At 39.8% G+C, this 19,646-nt stretch overlaps 1 protein-coding gene across 2 annotated transcripts in view; it reads left to right on the forward strand.

The window, feature by feature from the left end:
• Positions 1 to 19,646, forward strand: part of ADSL (adenylosuccinate lyase) — a 307,415-nt gene that overhangs the window by 50,558 nt on the left and 237,211 nt on the right. For both annotated transcript variants that reach the window (XM_089674217.1, XM_089674218.1), the window contains exons 3-4: positions 1,942 to 1,986; positions 2,072 to 2,151. In XM_089674217.1, the coding sequence (XP_089530343.1) occupies positions 1,942 to 1,986; positions 2,072 to 2,151 (125 nt within the window). The remainder of the gene's footprint in view (positions 1 to 1,941; positions 1,987 to 2,071; positions 2,152 to 19,646) is intronic.

Here is a 19,646-nt window from a genome sequence, read left to right on the forward strand (position 1 = left end):
CACCTCCCGCCTGCCATATACTAATATGACGGACGCAAGGTGGTTCTCCCATTCTCAGTGCGCATGCGCGGCTCAGGGAGCGTGCAGCGTGGCAATCGGCAGTGCGCTGTGTCCCTCGGACACAGCGGATCACTGATCACGGAAAGAGCCGAAGATGTCGGCTCGGCCATGTGATCAGCTGTGTCCAATCACAGCTGATCACATGTAAACAAATGAATTGCCAGTTATCTGCATTTCTCTCCTCTCACGCTGACAGCTTGAGAGGAGAGCAGAGCCAGTAATCGGCTTTCCGCAGAGGGGACATGTACACTGATCATCAGTGCCCTGATGATCAGTGTAGTCCATCAGTGCCTTGCGTCAGTGCCTCGTGACAGTGCCTATCAGTACCACATCAATGCCACATATCAGTGCCTGCCAGTGCCCATCAATGCCACATATCAGTGCCCATCTGAGCTGCCTTTCAGTGTCACCCATCAGTGCTGCCAATCAGTGCCGCCTAACAGTGCCAGTCAGTGCTGCCTATCAGTGCCATGTATCAGTGCTGCCTTTCAGTGCCCAACAATGATGCCTGTCAATGCCCATCAGTGCCACCTACCAGTGCCTCCTCATCAGTGCAGCCTATCACTGCCCATCACTGCAGCCTCATTAGCGCACATTAGTGAAGGAGAAAAATCACTTTTTTATAACAAAAACTAAGAAAAAATGTTTTTGTTTTTTTCAAAATTTTCTGTGGTTTTTGGTTTGTTTAAGAAAAAATAAAAAACCCAGAGTTGATTAAATACCACCAAAATAAAGCTCAATCTGTCACAAAAAAAATTATAAAAATTTCATATGGGTACAGTGTTGCCTGACCGCGCAATTGTCATTCAAAGTGCGACAGCGTTGAAAGCTGGAAATTGGCCTGGGCAGGAAGGGGGTATAAGTGCCCTGTAGGCTTGTGGTTAATCTGTAATGGCCCATTCTTCATGCATGACAGACATCCTGCACTTGCTGCTTGACCATTTTCAGCCAGCAGCACATTCAGCCTATGTGTCCAGCTCCAGCAGACCTCTTTCCTGATTCTTGTTCCATCTCCCTCCCTCCTTGTGTAGCTGTAGAACTAAGCTGGCCATACACTGACAGAAATCTAACAGATTCTTACATCCACACTATACAGTGCAGTAACTGCTAATATATTCTGACAGTTGGTAGGAGTGGCTGTCAGAATACCTGATTAGTGATTGCATTTTATTGGATACATGTGCTTTTTGGATGATTTTCTACCTGACTTTGATTTTTCAGCCGAAGGATGTCATCGGGATCACCCATGAATCGAATGTCCAGCTTTTGTTCTATGGCCCTGTCTTGATCTCACTCATTCATATATCTCAGGCAGGCATGATATCCTTTTCCCTCTATCAGAGCTACTCTGACATTGGGTGCATCTGCACTGTTCCAGCATTACCATACTGCCTGACTGCAGTTCATAAGGTACCCTTGTCCCTGCTGTAGGAATACGTCTCCAAGAATGACTGACTGTAAACACACTGCCTGCAGGTTACTAATGAGAACTGCCTGATGTCTAGCTTGGAGAAATTGTCCAATACATATTCAGCTGACTTGCATTTTTTTTAGCTCTGATCCAAACAATATACTGTAGATATATATATAGATAGAGCTATATAATCTATATCATTTTATTTATTTTTACTAAGCTGTTTAACACAATTAACTGTCTTTGGTTTTTAGATGTTAGTTTCCCCATATGTACTTGCAAGATTGTGTTATGTAAGCAGGAGGTTTAAAAACTTTATCCCCATGAATGACTATTTTACTCATATGGATTCTTTCAAGAACTGGTTAAATCTTATCCTATTCTTGCAATTAATTCAAGTCTATCCATTTACTCAGACAGTGCTCAAATGCTTATAGGACGTTTGACTAGTTGTCCTTCTCTTTTAGGATCTTATTGTTCTGCGTGATGGATTTGATTTGCTTCTTCCAAAGGTGAGCATTTCAGTCTGTGTACTGCATATAAAATAAGCCCATACATGAATGACCTTTTAATGGCATGTTTTGTTCATGGTAACAGCTTGCACGGGTAATAAGACGCTTGGCAGACTTTGCAGAAAGATATGCTGATCTTCCAACACTGGGATTCACCCACTACCAGTAAGTAAATCAGTAAAGGTCTATTAAGTGATTTGTTGTCATGTTGAGTTTTATTTAGGTATAATAAATGTAGGAATGTGGAACTCCCTTCCGCAGATAAGTTAAAAAAACCAAAAAAACTTTTAGAAGAGGTGTGTCACTACAACTTCCAACTGTGGGAGGGACTTCCACATTCTTACTGCCCTAACAGTAAAGAACCATAGTGTCACCATTTAAGGATTTGTGTATTGCGATCATATCCCTTCTTGAGCCCGTCTTCTCCAGGGAGAATAAGATTAATGTTTTATAATGCAGTTTCAATAACTGATTGCAAACCATTTTCATAGTCCTTGATTCCCCCAAAAAGTTCTTCCCCTAGCATGTGAATTGCATTCATATTTTTAGCTCCCAAGTGCATTACTCTACGTTTTACTACATTGAACCTTCTGCCATATAGCTGCTCACTCCTCCTATTTTAACTAGGTCTTTTTATAAAGTTTCTATATCCTGTTGTGAAATTATTGCCCTGCTTAGTTGTGTATCATCAGCAAGCACTGAGATTAAATTTTATTTATTTCAACCCTTATATCATTTATGAACAAATTAAACAGAATTGGTCCCAGGACAGAGCCCTGGCCACTTAGAAAATATGCCATTAATCACCACCTTCTGGACATGCTCCTGCCACCAGATTTCTATACAGGCACTTACCATATCATCAAGGGCATACAACCTTTCAGATTAATAGTTTGTGGGGTACTGTATCAAATGCCTTAATGAAATCTAGATACACTGTCCACAGGCCTTCATCTAGCTAAATTGTAGCTCACTCCTCATAGAATGCAAAAAGGTTGGTCTGGCAAGAATGGTTCTTCATGGTTGCTACTAAAGATGCTATTTTCATCAGCAAATTGTTGGATATGATCGCTTAGCATGCCTTAAAATAGTTTACAAACTATTAATATTAGGTTGACTGGTCTGTAGTTTCCAGGTCTATCTATCCAGGTATATCTTGGTATTTTTTTTTTTTTTGTTAATTGCCACCACATTTACTTTTCACCAGTCTGTGGTACCATTCCAGTCAAAAAGCTGTCCTTAAAACTTAGGAACAATGGTCTGACTATAACGTAGATAAGGTCCTTGCGAGCTCTCGGGTGCAAGCCATCTGGTCCTGGTGATTTGTTCACATTAGGTTTGTCCTAGTCCTTTTTTTTTTTTTTTTTTTTTTTAAACACTGGTCTCTGTCAGCCACAACGGTACGTTCAATATAATGTTAACTTTATTGTTGTCTTTATTATACTCCTCCTTTTCATTCGTGTACACTGAGGAGAAGAATGTATTAGCACAGTTTTATTCTCCCTGTCACTTGTCACACAAACTTCCTCTGATCATTTTTTTATGGGCTCAATGTGTTTTGACCTCACTTTTTTTGCTGTTAATACTTTTGAAAAAATGTGGAGATTTTTTTCACTCTTCTCAGAAATGTCTCTTGTAATCTATTTTAGCTGCCACTATTGCACTTCCTATTGCACTCTTTGTAGTTTTGGAATGGCGATGATGACCCTTGGGTCTTAAATGTATTAAAGGACAGTTTTGTTTTTCGTTAAAATGCCTTTTACATTAGTATTTTTCAGGCAACTATGTGATAAGATCCACACCCAGGATTAACCTATAATTACTGCCACCCAGATGCCTATATAATTCACCAGATGCCATACAATAAATAGTCCCTTTTGACAGTCACATAGGGTGTTGGTGCTATAAGATCTCCAATTCTCCAAAGGTTCTCACCGTCTCAATCATTCAAATATCCCAATTCACATGTAGCATAAACATGTGTTTTTCTCTTCCTCCTTTCTTAGAAAAGTGTCATCTCCTCCATGCAAAAATGTACAAAAACGCAAAGGATGTACATCCTTTGACAAAGTCGTATTGACAAAATGCGTCAGTGACATCAGACGCAAAATGGAAGTCAAGTGGCGGCCATCTTGGTATAGGTCTGATGCACATTGTAAGCACTTTTTTAATAAATAAACCAGCTTGTTTTATTTGCTACACTGTGGTCTGCCTGTGTTTGGTTTGATTGCATATGGATAATGTGGGAGTGGAATATCAGCAATAGAGGAGATCTGTGAGGTGTAGCTGTGATCTATGAGATTCTGTGCTTCAGACCTAGGAGGATCTGGTAAGGTGCTTGAGCCATGAGGTGGTGGGGCACCTAAGATGGATTGAGCACTAGTCTATAGTGATCACAGAGATTGCTAGAGTGTGGTCACATTGGCACTATTGCTTTTTATTGAATTGGAAATACTACACTATACGATTAATTTTTTTTTTTTTTTGGGGGGGTATTATAAAGTAAAGAAGAAACAAAAGGAAGTGATTTACAAGATTCATCCCCCTTTAAATAGAAGCGAGGATTTTTGGATTGGGGGGTAAGAGTAAGAATAACGGATAGTGATTGTTGGATCAAGGTGGATAAGTTGGCACTATAATAGGACTTCTATGTGAGTGTAATATTTTATTTTATTTTCACTTTATTTAAGAGATAATGTACTAAATGCCTTTTTGTACATCTTTGCATGAGCAGATGACATTTTTCTAAGAAAGGAGGAAGAGGAGTACACATGTTTGTTACATGTGAATTGGGATATTTGAATGATTGAGATGGTGAGAACCTTTGGAGAACTGGAGTTCTTATAGCACGAACAGCCTATGTGACTGTCAACAGGGACTATTTATTGTATGGCGGATATGGACGCTGGGTTTCTTGTGTACTTTTGTCAGGCAACATTCACGTTTATTTTTTTATATTGGTTGCCCAGTGGAATGCATTGTCAAATGCCATTGTTTAGAGTATAAATATAAATATATATATATTTTATGTTATACACACACACTTACCGAGAAATGAACTGCTGATTGTTCAGTTTGCTGTCTGCTTGGAGTGGAGACTGTTAGTCACCGCTCTCCGCTCTTCTCCTCCATCACTCACTGGACAGGAGAGGAGGTAGGCACAACTGGCTTCGGCTCTCAGCTGCACACTGAGAGGTAAAGCCAGCTGTCAATCAGGCCGCTGGTTGAACCCCAACAAAATTGTTGGGATCTTTAGAGAGCCTGGATGGGCTCCATCACGTCAGCTGACAGCGGTCTTTAGTTTGCTGTTGGCTGATTCTGGGTCACAGGAGAGCAAAAGAAAGTATGCCGTTATGAACATTTCTAACCTGCGCCTTTTTTTTGGGAAACCGTGAAATCAATGGGTTTAGTTCTGCTTTACCAGATTGATGGGCAAATGGACATTTTCTACTATGTGTGTTTTAGAACTTGCCCAAGTGACTAAATTCAGAGCTGCTTGTTTTCGTTTTCAATAGTTTTATTGAAATATTTCACAAAAGAGAGGAAAAAAAAATGTAAGGAGCATTACAAAATAGTGGTTCTTTCACTGTAGTGATACAGTCCGATAACATAATGACATAATGAATCAAGTTTTCATTGTCAATAAAGAATCTGAAGGCACATTTTACTATATAGCACAATTTTGGAAATTCGTGTTGTATGTGGAGGGAGCCTTGAACTCATATTCAATACTCGACTCCAATGCAGTCCCAATAAACTCTAAGTAACCTACCACCTTAGGTCAATAACCCATCGTTGGAATGAGTGATGCTAGAAAAACTTAGCACTTACAATATAGTAAATAAGGAAATAAAGCAGATGAACCACGTAGGCACAAAGTACACCATACTGTTCTCTCAATTTGGGCTATCTCCCCCTAAAAGGGGAAGTCGCACCATGAACTGTGCGATTCTAAACATAATCGCCTCTGTGACCAAGCCCCGATGGGCAGGGCAAAACGCGTTGGAGGGTGTGGTTAGTGCAGTGCTGAGGCCACTCCACACATACAAAACACTGGACTCCCAGTGCTGATCTTGAGCAGCGTCCGCTCCCCCCTATCTCATTCCAGACACTGGAACGGACTAAGGACGCTGCTCCCTTTATTTCCATGCCGGTGGGGTGATCCTTTCTGCTTATCTGGCTTTGGAGCAGCGCCATTAAGCTTTACACATGGTTTGCACAATCCCTGAGATTGCTGTAATACAACCATTAGAAAAAAAAAAAGGGGGGCTAGAGTGCCTAAAGAGCGAAGAGGAAGAAAAGGAAAAAAAAAGGAAGGAAAAAGAAGTTTTTTTTCTTCCTTTCCTCGCCTTCCTTCAGTCTGCTAATTTAGGAGAGGGGTTAATTGGTCACAGACGTTACAGGTACTATAGAACTTGCTGTAGAGCTCACTCTTGAGCTTGCCTGTATATTGCTTGCTGGACCTTTTGACCAAGTGGATATTTGATAAGTGGAGTTAAAATACCGGAGTGGAAAACAGGAGATAACAGGAGTCTACTAACCTGTAAATGACAACTGATATTTCCTATTAATTTTGTAACTGGGATAATGTGTGAGAGGTTTTATGCAGTGCAAAGTGTGCTGCATGTAGGCAACAATGGAACAACAGTTCCAGCATGGATACGGCTGCGACAGATGTGAGCGGGTTGCCCTTCTGGAAACTCGCATTAGAGATCTGGAGGAGCAAGTTGCAACAGAACCAACAACCTTGAAAGGGGTCTTCTGCTCTCTGAGCAGGTAGCTAATGGGATTTATGTGGAGAGCAGAGGGGCTAATCAGGATTATCAGGTAGGAAGATGGGTTACTGTAATGCAAGGAAGTGGTAGGGGCTCACAGAAAAGGAAGGCTGGCCCTGGGTTTGTTCACCCAAACAGATTTGCCAAGTTGGGTGAAGATGTGGGGGTGGCAAGCTCAGGGGTGGCAGCCCTGGATGTCACTGCTATCCCTAACAGCCGGGAGGGCAGACCATCTGGGAGGGGTGGTGAGGGTAGTGCAGGAAGGCCTAGACAGCTGGTGGTAGTAGAGGATTCTTTAATCAGAAGGACAGATAGAATAATTTATCGCCAAGATCGCTTCGACTGAATGGTTTGCTGTTTCCCTGATGCCAGGGTTCGGCATGTGGTGGACCGGGTTGATAAATTATTGGGAGGGGCTGGGCATGACCCAGCTGTCTTGGTCCATGTTGGAACCAATGAGAGAATACATGGAAAGTGGAGGCTCCTTAAGAATCAGGTTAAAGAACTAGGCTACAAGTTGAAGGGAAGGACCTCCAAGGTGATAATCTCTGAAATATTACCTGTGCCATGCGCGTTTCCTGTGACCATGCACGTTTCCTGTGACCAGCAAGTTAGGATGCCCAGGAGGTTTTAATATACCTGGGGCTCTGAACTGCTCCTTTCTAGGAGTCTGGCTGGGGAGCAGGTCTCCTGTGTGGATCGCTGGTGGAGATGGGCTGAGGTGGCGAGGCAGAGGACGGAGTGAGAGGAGGCGGTTGGTTGATTAAGAGGAGACGGACCCTGCTGGAGGTTGGAGAGGAGGACGACGGATGGTCACGTGGCCACCGTGGAGGAGCGCTGGGAGGCAGAGATGCTGGCTCGGCACGGAGGAGAGCCTAGCTCTACTTCCCTGTCAAAATAAGACTGAAGACTGTCCACAAATACAGGACCCGCGGAACTCTATGGAGGGTGACCCCCCCCCCAAATGGTTCACCGCTGCCGTCTGGAAGTTCGGTCTTTTGACAGTGCGAGAGGTCCTGTGATCTGAGAAGCCCATCTGTAGCCAAAACAGCTTAACCACTTGCCAACCACGCTATAGCCGATTGACGGCTACAGCGCGGTTGTCCAGTTCTGGGAGGGCGTCATATGACGTCCTCCCAGAACATGCCCTTCCGCACGCCCCCGATGGACACAGCTGATGACGTGATGTGGTAAAAGGCTAATCACAGCAGCCTTTTACCACGTGATCAGCTGTGTCCAATGACACAGCAGATCACTGGTAAATGCAGTTGCCAGATGTTGGCTGCACTTAAGTACTGCCAATAACCAGCAAATGTCAGAGGACGGATCGGCACCAATCATCCGGGCACTGATTATCAGTGCCTAGCAGTGCCACCCACATGTGCCTAGCAGTGCCACCCAGCAGTGCTGCCAGTCAGTGCCCATCTTTGTTGAATATCAGTGCAGCATCATCAGTGCTGCTTATCCGTGCCCCCTCCTCAGTGCCCATCAGTGCCGCCTATCAGTGCAGCCTCATCAATGCATATCAAAGGAGAAAAATTACCTGTTTGCAAAATTTTATAATAGAAACAAAGAAAAACATTTTTTCCAAATGTTTTGCTCTTTTTTTTTGTTTATAGCGCAAAAAATAAACACCCAGCCGCGATTAATACCACCAAAAGAAAGCTATATTTGTGTTAAAAAAAAATTATAAAAATTTCATATGGGTACAGTGTTGTATGACTGCGCAATTGTCATTCAAAGTGCGACAGCTCTGAAAGCTGAAAATTGGCCTGGGCAGAAAGGGGGTATAAGTGCCCAGTAGGCAAGTGGTTAAAGAGGAAAAAAGTGGTGTGAAGGAGGTGCCGAGCGGCTACAAGGGATGGTGAGTTTCAAGATTTAAAACGGACTAGCACTATTGGAAGTATGCTAGGGGGGATCACCCAGGGTCCAGAAGGAGCAGGAACAGCGATATGAGAAGAAAAGAACCCAGAGACCCCCAGCAAGGAAATAGATTGCTGGGGGAAGGAAAGGTAAAGGAGAAAAAACTTAAGGGATACTACCCTTGGAGAGCCTTAACCCCAGTTTTCCCCACAGAAGTAACTCCTTGGCCGGGAAAAATAGAAAATATATCAACATTATGGAAAGTAAAGTGGCAAAAGGTGGGGGGACAAAGATATCACAAACAAGTTCAATTAAAAAATACATACCCCATAAGAAAAAAATATTGAGGGATAAACTCCAAAGAGACAACAAGGAGTAAGTGTAAGGCGGGAGATGGAAATCCGCAACCGTGATTGCTCTAGATTGTCTAATGGGGGTATCTAATATTAGTCAAAATGTAGAAGCGGAAGACATAGAAAATGAGTCGGTCATGGAGCATGTTGAAGAGCAAGAGAGGACCTCACAGATGCTTACTAAATCTGATATAGCAGACATGTTTATGAGATTGGAACGCTCCATAAAACAGGATATGGCGATAATACATAAAGATCTGGGGCAAGTTTTGTCACGAGTAGAGGAGACTGAGGGGAAATTGGATAAACATGCCCAAGTAATAACGAAGTTCGAAAAACAGATGGAAGAAATGAGAAAGGACAAAGGAGTCTGCTATATCAGGAGAATAGAGCTAGAACGTGTAATCTGAGGATACAGGGCTTACCCGAGACCTCGGAAAGAGAAGATCTGATGGAGACTATGGTGAAAATGTTTAATATAATAACGGATAGCCCAGTAACAGAGCATCTGAGGATTGATGGAGTACACAGAATCAGAAGATCTCAAGGGAATGGGAGTGGAAACCCTAGAGACATGATCTTTCATAACTCCACTTTATCTTTATAATAATGGAATCGAACGAAGACAAAAGGAAAACCAGTAATAAAATTGGGAGAAGCAAATTTTTACTGATATATCAGAAACACTAGCTAGAAGGTGAATGTTGAGACCATTACTGGAACAGATGAAAAAACAAAATGTGCAATACAGTTGGGGGGTTTCCAGCATGTCTAATCGGTTGGAAGGATGGTCGCTCTGCAAGATTGAGATTCCCGGAAGATCTGAGACTTTTGTGAGAGACTTGAAGTATAGCACGTAGATATTCCAGGATGGGAAGAAGGGGTAGAAGGGAATAGAAGAATAGAAAGTGAGAGTTGGCAGGTAACTCCCAAAAGGAAAACGCACTATAGATAAAGCAGGGGAGGAAGAGGAGGAACGAGGGGGAATTTTTGGAGGCACGTAGTTGACTTCCCTTTGTTTTTTTGGCTTGTTTTTGTTTTTGTTTCCCTCACCATTCCTCCTTTTTCCTCTCCACCTCCTAAAATAAAGGTAAAAATTTAAGAAGAGAGGTGGGAAACAGGAAGTCGCAGATACATCCAGACATGCAGCCTAGGGGTTGGGAAAGCGGTCTGGATGGACGCTTGTGGTCAGAACTCCACTCCAGCTCGGAATCGACGATGGGATTAGGACCACAAACGATTCGAAGACAAGTTAGGAGCTTAGGGGGAGTAGGGGTGGGATATGGGGCAGGAGGAGTTTAGGGGGAGTAGGGGTGGGATATGGGGTGAGAGGAAGTGGGGGAAGGAGAATTATATAGGAGATAGCTTTGTGTTCATTTGAATGGATGATGATACACTTGTTGGGAAGAATGAAGGGAAAGGGGAGAAAAGGAAGGAAAAAAAGAGAATAAAAAATACACAAGAGATATGGATGAGGTTAATTTTATGACTTATAATGTTAAGGGACTGAATATTCTGGGAAAAAGGCATAAGATCCTTAGAGAATTGCAACAACGATCTATTGGAATAGGGTTTTTACAAGAGACTCATTTATTACATTATTTGGAGGATGGACTGGAGGATCCTGAGGGGCGTTTCTTGTTTTTGAGGTGGAGTTTACAGGAAACCGAGTGTACATTGGCAAATATCTGTTGCCCCAACAGAACTCCAGTGGCCTATCTAAAGAATATACTGGGAAGCTTCCTGGATTTCAAAACGGACAAATTAATTGTAGCAGGGGATTTCAATTTCTGCATGGACCCTCAAATAGATACAACGTCGCATGTGCAGAGAGAAGGAAGTAGATGTCAGAAAGCTTTGTGAAGAATGCTATATCAATGTCAACTTTCACGTTCATATAAACGTGCCAGGTGACAAATAGAAATCAACAATGGTGATCTGTGAGGAAGCAGCAGAAATGCGCACTCACCAGAAGGCGGATATACATAAGCAGTATATATCAAAAGCCCATGGACCCTTGGTCAAGAAGAAACAGGTCTGGTCACCGTGGATTGCCTTTTCCTTTCCTTAAGGGTGCAGAGCAAAATTCTTCCTGCTCTTAGGTGGATGCTTGGATTCCTAATAAGGACTCTGCAAAGAGGTACTCTGCTACACCCGGCTCTATAGGGGAGAGTTTCATAGTCACGTGACCCACCTCCCTTTCCCCTTACTTGCATTGTTGATTTCTATTTGTCACCTGGCACGTTTATATGAACTGGACTTACAGTGGACAATTTTCAGATTTATTACTTAGCGCTGCACTTTATTTATAATATTCTGTATAAGTATTTATTGGTTACTTAGAGTGCCTAGCTGCTTTCTAGGACCAGCGCTCACTTTTTTTTCATTTTCCATAGAATGTCAACTTGTAGATGTGTGGAGAATTAAACATCCCAGAGGTAGAGACTATACATTCGATTCTCCGGCACATTTGACATATTCAAGAATAGACTATACAGGTGATACCTTTTGAGGCTTTCCCTCTTATGGAGGATGTCAATAATGGTTTTCTTCACAACTGTCAGGTCAGCAGTCTTTCCCATGATTGTGATTCCTACTGAACCAAACTGAGAGACCATTTAAAGGCCCAGGAACCCTTTGCAGGTGTTATGGTTTAATTAGCTGATTAGAGTGGGACACTTTGAGCCTAGAATATTGCACCTTTTCACAATATTCTAATTTTCTGAGATTGTGGATTTGGGGTTTTCATGAGCTGTAAGCCATAATCATCACAATTATGACAAATCATGGCTTGAACTATCTTGCTTTGCATGTAATGAGTATATCTCATATATTAGTTTCACCTTTTAAGTTGCATTGCTGAAATAAATTAACTTTTGCATGATATTCTAATTTTTTGAGTTTCACCTGTATATTGATAGAACATTGTTGGAGTCGGTGGCTAAAGTAAATATAGAAGTTACAATAATATTTGACCATGCACTTGTTATAATGAAGTTGTTATGGGGGAGAGAGCAGAATAAGATAAACAAACATGTGGAAATTAAATGAGACACTTCTTCAGGATCAGGAGATGGAATTGAGAATAAAAAAGGAAATAGAACAGTATTTCGAAAGAAATGAGACTGAAGGAGTTTCAGTGGCCACTGTGTGGGAAGCACATAATTCATATATTAGGGGAATTTTGATAGCAATCGCGGTAAAAAAAAAAAGGAACTCAGAAGAAAATTAATACGCTATTAAGGAAACTATATGAACTTGAACAGTCACATAAAAATAGAGTAGCAATGGATATACAGCAGCAAATAATAAATAAGAGAGGAATTAAGTAATTTAATGGAGGAAGAAACGAGGAGAACATTCAACATGATATAGCAAGAGAGAGATATCGGTGGGGGAATAAACCTGGTAAATATTTAATGAGAGCACAGAGAATAAATCTAGAAATTATATTGAGAAAATTAAGAATGATAATGGAGAATTGGTTTACGCGACCACTGATATCGCTAAGGTATTTAAAAAAATATTATAGCAAACTATATGATGTAAATTGGAAACCACTAAAAGGGGCAGAAGAAGAAAGAACTAGACAGAGACAGATGTATTTAAGAGAGGCGAACCTACTAAGACTAGGGGGAGAGCGGTTAAGATTTCTAGAAAAACTGATACGCAGGAGGAAATCCAGTAGGCACTAAAGGGGACAGTCGCAGGCAGTAGCCTGGGGCTGGATGGGTATACAGTGAGATACTATAACAAATTTAAGGAACAATTAGTCCCCAAATTAAGTGTACACTGGCGGCCAAAATTGTGGATACACCTTACATTTTTACAAACTCTTTCAGTTTAAAGTACTTTTTATATAAAAATCTCTAAAAATGTCATAGTACTAGTAAAATTTAATATAGTAAATGGATGCCTTAACAAAAAATCTTTAAATAAGTTCAATTTTGGCTGGAAATGTACCATAATTATTCTTGGTTATTGTATAGCATAAAAATGATAATTTCAAGTTTGTCACAGTGTGTTTTTTCAATAACGTGTGGGATAGCATTTGGCCTTAACTACTGCCTGACACCTTCTAGGCATTGACTCTACAAGTCTTTTGACATCCTCTTCTGTGATCAAATGATGCCAGGAATTGATTATAGCCTCAATGAGTCCTCACTTGTTGCTTGGATTTTTGCACGAGAACATGCGTTTCAGTCTCGGCCACAGATTTTCGATGGGATTTAAGTCAGGGCTATTTCCAGGCCAAGGAAGCAGAGGAATTTTCATGTCATTGAACCATTTAAGGCATTTATGAGCTGTATGACATGGAGATCCATTCTGTTGAAAAGTAAATTCTGTACCTTTGCCTGCTAAGTCGCTTATTGATGGGATCAACATTGGTTCCAGGACCTCTTTGATGTATCGCTCTGCATTAATAATGCCATCAATAACCTGCATTCGCCCAACACCATACCAAGACATACAGCTCCATATCATGAAGCTTTGAGGGTGTTTCATTGTTGCTGTCATGCACCCAGGAAGGCATTCTTCGCTTGACCTTCTTCGCATGCATCGAACACCATTGCTTATGAAAATAGAAATTTGTGTTTCATCACTCCAAATAATTTTTTTCCAATCTTCTGTTGTCCAATTTTGATGTTCCTTGGCCCGTTCGACTCTTTTCTTTTTTTGTTGGCAGTTCAAAAATGTTTTTTTCTTGGTATTCGAGCTCTTAATCCAGCAGCAACAAGTCAACTTCTTACTGTTCGGTCAGACACTGACAGTCCTCCATCTGACAACACCTTGTTGATATCCTTGGCAGAGGATTTTCTTTTCTGCAAAGCAAGCCTTGCAATTCTTCTGTTAGTTTTGGGTGTTGTAGCTTTTTTCCTTCCTCTGCCTTGCTGTATTTTGATACTTTTGGTGTTCTTAAATCGTGCACACAGCTTCTGGACTCCGGATGCAGAAACTCCTTGACTCATTTTCCATCATTTCTTAATGTTATTTCTGTTGCTCTTTTCTTTGCTGATCAAACTGACCTTTTATTTGATGGTATCATTCATTTCTACAAATAGTTATTTAAGTACATTTTAGGTCAAAACAGCACAATATTATTTTAATTTATTTAATTATTCTAATATAATTTAAAAAATACATCAAATGGAAAGTAGTTTCCTAAGCTCTATATAAAATTGCAGGCATTGCAGCTAGAATCTCTGTTATGCAACATAATGCTTTATTCTGACCAAATACTATAACATATCCACAATAATATACAAACGAAAATTGCCAAAATTTCTTCATCTTTTTACCAGCTAGCTTTCTGTCGATTACTTTTCAGTAAATCTGCTCAAATTAACTCAAAACTTGTATCATATGTTGTCAAAAATATTTTGTTTACCATTTGCATAGAATAGCTAATGTCTAGAAGGAAAAAACAAGGGAGTAAGTAAAGATATCAACCCAAACTGGCAAAATCAGAAGGTGTATCCACAATTTTGGCCACCAGTGTATATATGAATTCATTAGGAGATGGGATGGAAATGAGAGAGGAGTCATTGCAAGCATATATTACAGTTATACAGAAAGAGGGGAAAGATGGGACCCAATGTGCCCGTTATAGGCCCATCTCACTGTTACATACAGATACTAAATTATTTGCAATGGTCCTGGCAACTAGGTTGAAAGACCTAATGCCCGAGTGGATTCATTTAGATCAATTGGGATTTATCCCCGGGTAAGAGGGAAGAGATAATGGGTTAAGATCACTATTCTTTATACAAAAAAGTAAGAGGGAAAAGCCCCCTACACTGATTTTATCAATGGATGCAGAGAAGGCTTTCAACAGGGTAGATTGGGGCTTCATGTTAGAGATACGTTGGAGGTTCTGGGTATTGGCCCCAAAATGAGAGAGTGGATAGGAAAGATCTATAGTCAACCCTCAGCAGCAGTAAAGGTTACTCATTTGTTGTCATAGTTTTTCAAGATGCATAATGGGGCAAGACAGGGGTGTCCGCTTTTGAACCTGCTGTTTGATTTGTCTTTAGAACCCCTCTTGGTAACAGTAGTAAATAGGGGAAAAGGGATCCGGATAGGAGAGGTAGAACATAAAGTGGCAACGTACGCTGATGATATGCTATTTTATTTGTCAACCCTAGGCTGACATTACCTAACTTAATGACCTATTATGGCTGTAAAATGTAAAAAATCAACCTGGCAAAATTGGAGATCTTAAATGTTAATGTACTGATAACGGAAAAAAAAAATTCTGCAAAGCGAAATTTCCTGCTCATGGAGGAAAAGAGAACTAAAATACGGATAAAACTGACCTCGTCCTTAACTTGTATAACATAAACTACATCCTGTTAATAAATTAGATTAAAGAGGAACTAAGAAGACTATGGATAGGACCACTTTCCTGGATAGGATGAATAAATCTGATATAAATGATAATTGTCCCGAAAATCCTATATAAATTTCATATGTTACCTATACAGCTCCCGGGAGCCTATTTTAAAGTAATCAAAAAAATTATATTGAGATATATATGGGGGAATAAAAAACCAAGAATAAGCTACGAAGTGTTATGCAGAGATAAGGAGAATGGGGGTCTTGGTGTGCCTGACTTTAAGAGATATCATTACTCAGTGTTACTCCCACGTATTTTTGATTGGACACATAATGCACTAAGGAAAAGTTGGGTAAATATAGAAAACGCATTAAGTGGGACACAATTGGATAGGATAATATGGTTGCCACATCAATATCGTTTGTTCGCAGAAAGTACAAGCACTTGTACATGAAATGTAATTGGAGTTTGGGATATAATTTACAAATGGGTTGGGAGTTTAATTCTATGTTGATGCCGTTGGTGGATACAAATTTTTTCCCACCAGGGAGGGAAAATGTCTCGGATAAATGGATAAGAAAAGGGAATGTACAGTTAAAGGATATAATCAATGGAGTGGCAATTTGTTCCTTTCAGGAGTTATCTAACATAAAAAAAACTCCTTTTTTTTTTTTTTTTTACTCCTGAAAGGAGCAAATTTCCCCTCCATTGATTATATCCTTTAACTGTGCATTCCCTTTTCCTATCTAACTCATCTAACATAAAAAAACTATTTTTTTTTTTGAGTGGAGATATTTTCAATGAAGACATTTTGTTGCAATGCTCCCCAAGACCTTAAGATCAATGGTGGATCTGAATCCATTTGAACAATTATTCAACATAAAATATGGAAACACGGATCTATAAAATCCTTACTGTAATAACAGAAGTTACTCCCCCTTTGTATATAGAGAAATGGGAAAGGGAACTCGGAATTTTGTTTGATGAGCAGCAGAAAAAGAAAATATTTAGATTAGCACATGGGGCTGTAGATATGAAGGTGGGGGAAATGAATTATAAATGTTTAGCTAGGTGGTATATTACACCGATTGTGGCACATAAGCAACAAATAGATAAATCACCTTTGTGTGTTGGAGGGGATGCGGGATGAAGGGCACAATGGCACATATATGGTGGGAGTGTCCCAAAATCCAGGGGTATTGGGGAGAAATAACTTATCAAATTAAGGAGATAAATGGGGTAAATGTCCTGAAAGATCCAGGCACATGCTTATTTCATAAAACTGAGACTACAGTAGAAAAATATAAGAACTTGATGATATTCCATCCAAGTGATTGATACCTAAATTCTGTCAGGAACAGGAGGTACCAAAAATAAAAGATTGGATAAGTAGAGGAGACTATGTGTACAGGATGAAGGAACTCTACCACATGGAAGAAGATACAATGGAGAGATATAGAAAAAGGTGGGAGAAATGAGATGCGTTTAAAAAAGAGTAATTTAAAAAAGTGAATATACCCGTTGAAATGGGAGAAAAAGAGAATAGATAAGAAAGATGTTTTGAGAAGGTCAATGAACGGGGAACTGTAAGGAAAAGAATTGGGAGTGGATTGGGGGGAGGGGAGTTTTTTGGGATAAAGTTATGTAAAGAAATTTTTTTTTTAAAATATGATAATTTATTGATGTAAAGCGAAATATTGAAAATTAATAAACTATAAAAATAAACAAAATAAACAACCAGTGGAATTGGTACCATTTGTATGAAAATAAAACATGCAAAATATGTGTGCACAAGGTGTCAGTGAATTAAAGTGTTGTTCACCAATGCAAGAAGTCTGCCAAGCAAAATAGGTGAGTTGGAAGCGTTGGTGCATGAACAGAACTATGATTTAATTGGTATTTCTGAATCTTGACTTCATTCTTCACGTGACTGGGCCATTAATATTCCTGGTTTTGTTCTCTTTCGGAGAGATGGGGTAAATAGAAAAGGTGATGGTGTCTGTCTCTATGTGAGAAGTGATCTCAGAGCGAGTGTGAAAGAGGACCTAGTTGATGTAGAGTGTGAATAAGCTGAAACATTATGGGTGGAACACTACATGAGGGTGCGTACTACAAAGGTAATCGTAGTTTGTTATAGGCCTCCAAATGTTAATGAGGAGGTGGAAACTCAGCTCCTTGCACAGATTGATAGGGCTGCAAGGGCTTGGACAGTGATAATAATGGGGAATTTTAACTACCTGGAAATTGACTGGAGTAATGGTACTGCACGTACAGTTAAAGGGCAAAAATTTTGAAAACCTATTACAGGACAATTTTATGGTACAGTTCATAGAGGCCCCAACTAGGAATGATGCTCTGCTGGACCTGGCAATCTCAAACAATGCAGAGCTTATTACGAATGTCCATATAAAAGAACATCTGGGTAGCAGTGACCATAACATGATTTCATTTATTGTTAGCTGTAAACAGCAAGCACATATGGGAAAAATAAAAAAGCTCAATTTTTAGAGAGCTAATTTTCCAAGGCTGAGAGCTGCTCTCTAAGACTTTGACTGGGAGGGAATATTTATATTTATGCACAGCAACAAATCACCTTATAATATCCCAGAAAAGTTACCCACCTCCACCCTTGAAGGTTAATTAAACAAAGATATAAAACTTTTCCCTTTCACAAATAAATGACAATAATAAGAAAATATATAAAAAATAAAATAAAACCAACAAAAAAACATAAAAAATAATCCAAAATGTCAGAATATCCAAAATTCAAAAAAATCTAAAAAAATAATAAAATTCAGAAATAATCAAAATAATATCCAAAATTCAAAAATAATCCCCACAGGTGTAACTAATGTTCTTTCTTCTTTCAAAAACTCCTTCTCAGTACCCGCAAATCCTGATGACAGTACACCTCAAAGAAAAAACTTGACATAGTGTCATACCTTTTAAATAGTACATATACATATATGTACATATAGTAAATAGTACTGTATAGGCTGTGTAAGAAAAGAGGATTAAATTAAGGAATTAATTTAGGATAAAGGTTGTTTTTATTTTTGACCAGTAGAGGGAGTATTTGGTATGCACTATATACGTATATTTATATAGGAATGGGAATAGATATGTTTCTATGGAATTTTAGAATGATATAAGATTATATTGTATATGGCTGTTTTAAGGGGTAAGGTAGATCAATTTAGAGCATACATTTGTATAATATCATGGAGTGTATATATATACATAATTTATTGAGATGTCTATATTTGTATGCTGGCGTTGTTTTATTCTTTATTTGATTAATGTTGTAGATATAATTGCATTCTCTGTGTTGCAAATAATGTTATAGAAGCACAGGGTTGAGGATAAGATGGGAATAGCCTTGAGATTATATGCATAGTAAGGCATTATGGAGATAAGTGTGGGCGGCGTTTTCCAGCTTCCAAGATGGCGGTTAGAGGTGCCGTTAGTGTATGAAGGGCGGTACATAAGGAGTCGATGCGCAGACGTCCTTACCCTTCTGAAAAAGTCATAGGAAGTGACGAAACGCGTCAGAGACATGTGACGTCAGAGACATGTGACGTCAGAGACATGTGACGTCAGAGACATGTGACGTCAGAGACATGTGACGTCAGAGACATGTGACGTCAGACGTATCGACGCTGACCGGAAGTGCGATCGCGGCCATCTTGGAAGTGGGAACATGTGGCCAATGTTTCCCTGATTCTGTCTACACTTTGATTCCCTGTGAGGAGGAGCTGTTTTCACTGAAATTTTATGTGAGTTACCAAATAAAGGAGGATATTTTATACATTATCTGTGACTGTGGATTTTCTTGAGGATAATGGAAGAAAAACCCTAGTATTGGATGAAATCGTTATGAGGAGAAACCTAACCCTGAGTGGTGCTATGCCCTGATGTTTCTTATATAGGGTAATTACCCATCAGTATATGAGTTGGAGAGTGTTGTTTTGGGTTTAGGTGATCACTGATGTATATAGGGTGTGGTGAAACACACTTGCAGTGATATTTTGGAGTTGTTTTACACTTTGTGCTTAGGACACTATTCTATGTGAGAGTGTTTCACATATATCTATTCACTATAAAATATATGCATGTGTATAGATACTCCTGTATAGAGTATACACATATATAGATTTTTGCATGCTGCACAGTGAGTGGCACGTGTGATGTACTATTTAAAAGGTATGACACTATGTCAAGTTTTTTCTTTGAGGTGTACTGTCATCAGGATTTGCGGGTACTGAGAAGGAGTTTTTGAAAGAAGAAAGAAAATTAGTTACACCTGTGGGGATTATTTTTTAATTTTGGATA

Source organism: Staurois parvus, unplaced genomic scaffold (genome assembly GCF_062004578.1).
Source record: "Staurois parvus isolate SC_StPar_1 unplaced genomic scaffold, SC_StPar_1.0 ptg000149l, whole genome shotgun sequence".
NCBI classification, from domain to species: domain Eukaryota; kingdom Metazoa; phylum Chordata; class Amphibia; order Anura; family Ranidae; genus Staurois; species Staurois parvus.